Consider the following 3955-nt stretch of genomic DNA (forward strand, 5'->3'; position numbering starts at 1 on the left):
GGGGTGCCTTGATAGTCGAAGCAGATCTTGTGCTGATGAAGCTAGAGAGGTGAGCTGTCTAAGTCTGATTCTCTCGTTAAAGACTTCTCTGTTGACACCCACCCCTTGGCGCTCATATGACTTTATGCAGTTGCGAGCACCGTAAAACACTTTACTATTTTTAAATTTTTTAAAAATTTCATTAAAAAAATGCTTGACATGTTGTGAAACTCAAAATTTTTAAACTACAAATTTATCAAATTTATCAAAGCTACAGGTACTGAGCAGATTGAACAGTGTAATTCTAGGGTAGTGACTATGTCCTGTCCCCATGGTTTTAATAAAACAGCAAAATTTGATCATTTTTTGGCATAATTTCTGATTATTTTCCTTTATCATTCTTTGTTAAATTAACAAAATCGCATAATTTCACATTTTTGGGCTCATTTGGCATAATTTCAGAATTTTTCTTGCATAAAACGACGGGGACAGTATGTCGACTGCTCAGTGTAGGACTCCGTCACACTTCACTCTCCTCCCCCCCTCCAGGGCAGTGCTACTGACTGAAGTTGTCTTTAGACCATTCCCAAAGGGGGGGATATTAACATGTTCTTATGCACAGTAAAATTGTAAATGGGTTGATTTATCAGTGTCATGCTCATACTGTGCCGGAACAACATAGGGGGAACTGCTGCTTTTTTTTTTTTTACTTCATCCTTACTATTGTCATTTTGCCTCTACTTCTGTTTTATGTTTGTCACTCTCTTGTATTGTGAACTGCTATTTTCGAAGCAGATTTTTTGCTGTTGAGGCTAGAGAGAGGTGAGCAGAGTAAGCCCGATTCCCCGTTTGGACTTTTTGGTTGACATCCCCCCCCTTAGTGCTCATATGACCTTATGCAGTTGTGAGCACCGTAAAACCTTACTAAAACTTTAAAAAATGTGTCACTTTTTCAAATGGCGTTTGGCTGAGTCTCACACCATACAGTCGATTTGACCTAATGTGTCTGCATATTTATTTGTAAATGAAGCGAATATCTGAACCCCACAACTCTGTTCTGGTACCTTTTCTATTTCCGTTTCAGCTGCTGCCAAGCCTTTTGCGAATCCTCTGTTGAAAAATGGAGCAGCCAAGTCCTGCAGGGTGAGAGTAATTTTTCTAAACGGCCAAGTTTTGTCTTATGTAGTATTTGTATAGTCACACTCAGACGTGGGCTTGAGTCCATCGGATTGAATTACAGTTAACTACACAGTGAGGTTCTCTTCTTCTCCAATCAATACACATTGTCAGCTCCTGTTTATTTTGACATCATCATCATCATCATCATCATTGCCTTTTTCACCCTGGATCAGGATATAGACCACGAACAAACACTTTCCACCTTTCCCTATCCTGGGCGAGTCGCTTGATGTCACTCCATGTCTTCCTACTTTTCTGTGCATCCTTTTCCATGACTCTTCTGCCCAGTATTAAACTCCATCATTCGCCACTTTTCAAAATGACGTATAGTGGAGTCTTATACGTGGCAATCGATTTGTTTGTTGATCATACTCCCTGTTTGTTTGTTTTTTGCGGTCACAGAATCCGGTAGCAGAGAAAGCGGCCGTGTGTGTCTCAAGATTCGACCCCACTGCCCCCGGAGCTGTGGTCATGCTGAGGCCTGGGTCAGACCATCAGGTCGGTGAATGACGTGCCAGCAATGTCAGCTCGAAACTAGAATTCACATTTTTTTCATCAAAGTGTTTCTTCTTCTTCTTCTTCTTCTTCTCTCTCTCTCTCTCTCTCTCTCTCTCTCTCTCTCTCTCTCTCTCTCTCTCTCTCTCTCTCTCTCTCTCTCTCCTTTCCCTTTCCCTTTTTTTTTTTTCCCTTTCTCCTCCTTCTCCTTCTCCTTCTCCTTCTCCTTCTCCTTCTTCTTACCTTACCTTACCGTACCTTACCGTACCTTACCTTACCTTACCTTACCTTACCTTACCTTACCTTACCTTACCTTACCTTACCTTACCTTACCTTACCTTACCTTACCTTACCTTACCTTCTATTCCAAACTATGTCCCCCTGTGCCAATTGCACAAGATGCAGGCCAGTCTCCGCAACCGGAAACCATAAGCCGGAGAGATAAGTAAAAAGGAAGAATGCGTCGTGCACCGCCTTGTTACGAGGCGAAACCTGCAGAAGAATCTGCTCACAAAGTCCCACCCCAGCGTATCAAGGGCTAGCCACCACAACACTCCTGAGGGTGACAGTTTAGACCCCTTACCAGTTACCTCACCTCACCTCAACTCACCTCACCTCACCTCATCTTATCTCACTCCTCCTCACCATACCTCACCTCACCTCCCCTCACCTCCCCTCACCTCCCCTCACCTCACCTCACCTCACCTCAACTCACCTCACCTCACTTCACCTCACCTCACCTCACCTCACCTCACCTCATCTCATCTCATCTATCTTATCCTATCTCACCTCACCTTACCTTATCTCCCCAGTGGAGGAACAATAAGCTGGGGCAGCCTGTGACAGACGTGGTTGTGGACCCGTACATTTCCTCCTTTTTGCGGGCGCACCAGCGAGAGGGCGTCGCCTTTCTCTACGAGTGTGTCATGGGCTTCAGGGATTTCCACGGACAAGGAGCGGTCCTAGCGTATGGCCTTTTTCTATTTTCCCACTCTATGTTTTCTGTTTCGTGGGTGGTTGGAAGGTGCTCTGGTGTGGTTTGCTTCTTCTTTCCTAGCTATCAAACATCTGTCGTCTTTATCTCCCCTCCTTCTTTTTTGTGTTTGTTACTCTCTTGTAACACCTCTAATCTTCGGCACTTAGATGACTTTATTGTGTTGTAAGTGTCTAAAACACTTACTAAAAACAAAACTTTTTTGTTTCGATAGAACATTTTTTCTGCTAAGATCTTTGTGACACCTTCTTATTTTCTTTTTGCCGTTTCCTTTCATTCTGTTTGTCTGTTGTTTCTTTCCATCCTTTTTCTTTTTCCCCAGTTTTAAGTTCCTAAATGTTGTACTTGCTAAAGTGACCGTGTCTTTTTTCATGAAGGTGCACATGGTCAGCATCTACTACATTTTGTAAAAACCAAAAATGAGTGGGTGGTTGGAGGGCGCGACTGGTAGGTCCTACTCCTTTTCTTTCCCGCTGTTGTTTCTGTCTATCTGTCTTGCTACTTTCGTGCACTTTACGACCATTATTTGTGTAGATGTACTTCTTTCCTCAAACTCAAAACCAGAAATGAAATTCTAGAAAGATATCTTTCCCGTTTCAGAGAAAGAAAGATAGACAAGAAAACGTTAATGCTTCAATAAAAATTTGTCTGAATGTTTTATCTACACAGAGATGACATGGGACTGGGAAAAACTTTACAGTGTATAGCTCTCATATGGTAAGTGAAACTGGGTCTTCACTTCACAAGTGTCCATATGTGATCAAGATAATTCACTTAAATTTTTTCACTTTTATTTCATGTTTTCAACCCTCACAACTCAGATATTTCCTCAAATTTTTACCTCGTTCTATGTTCAGTACTCAGATGTTTTTTCAAATTTTTACCTCGTTCTATGTTCAGTACTCAGACGTTTTTTCAAATTTTTACCTCATTCTATGTTCACTACTCAGATGTTTCTTCAAATTTTTACCTCATTCTATGTTCACTACTCAGATGTTTCTCTAAATCTTTACTTTCTCTTGTGTTGACAAATCGGATATTTCTTTCATATTTTTACTATATTTTATGTTGACTACTCAGATATTTTGTCGAATTTTTACTTTATTCTATCTTCACAAATGAGATATTCCTTCAAATTTTTACTATATTGATGTTGATAACTCAGGTATTTCTTCAAATTGTTACTATATTGATGTTGATAACTCAGGTATTTCTTCAAATTTTTACTATATATTGATATTGATAACTCAGGTATTTCTTCAAATATTTACTATGTTTTATGTTGTCATTTCAGGTATTTATTCAAAT

At 40.4% G+C, this 3955-nt stretch overlaps 1 protein-coding gene and 1 long non-coding RNA gene across 2 annotated transcripts in view; one reads left to right on the forward strand and one right to left on the reverse strand.

Moving 5' to 3' along the window:
- Window positions 1-3955, forward strand: part of LOC101853349 (DNA repair and recombination protein RAD54B) — a gene marked incomplete in the record, with an annotated part of 29627 nt that overhangs the window by 8755 nt on the left and 16917 nt on the right. The window contains 3 exon segments of the mRNA XM_013088120.2: window positions 1033-1122; window positions 1561-1656; window positions 2466-2620. Coding sequence (XP_012943574.1) covers window positions 1033-1122; window positions 1561-1656; window positions 2466-2620 — 341 coding nt within the window.
- On the reverse strand, window positions 3436-3949 carry LOC118478568. Its single transcript, XR_004859131.1, has 2 exons — window positions 3532-3949; window positions 3436-3488 (listed from the first exon to the last, which is right to left on the reverse strand). It is a non-coding gene; the product is annotated as an uncharacterized LOC118478568 (long non-coding RNA).

This window comes from Aplysia californica, unplaced genomic scaffold (assembly GCF_000002075.1).
Source record: "Aplysia californica isolate F4 #8 unplaced genomic scaffold, AplCal3.0 scaffold00688, whole genome shotgun sequence".
Lineage (NCBI taxonomy): Eukaryota > Metazoa > Mollusca > Gastropoda > Aplysiida > Aplysiidae > Aplysia > Aplysia californica.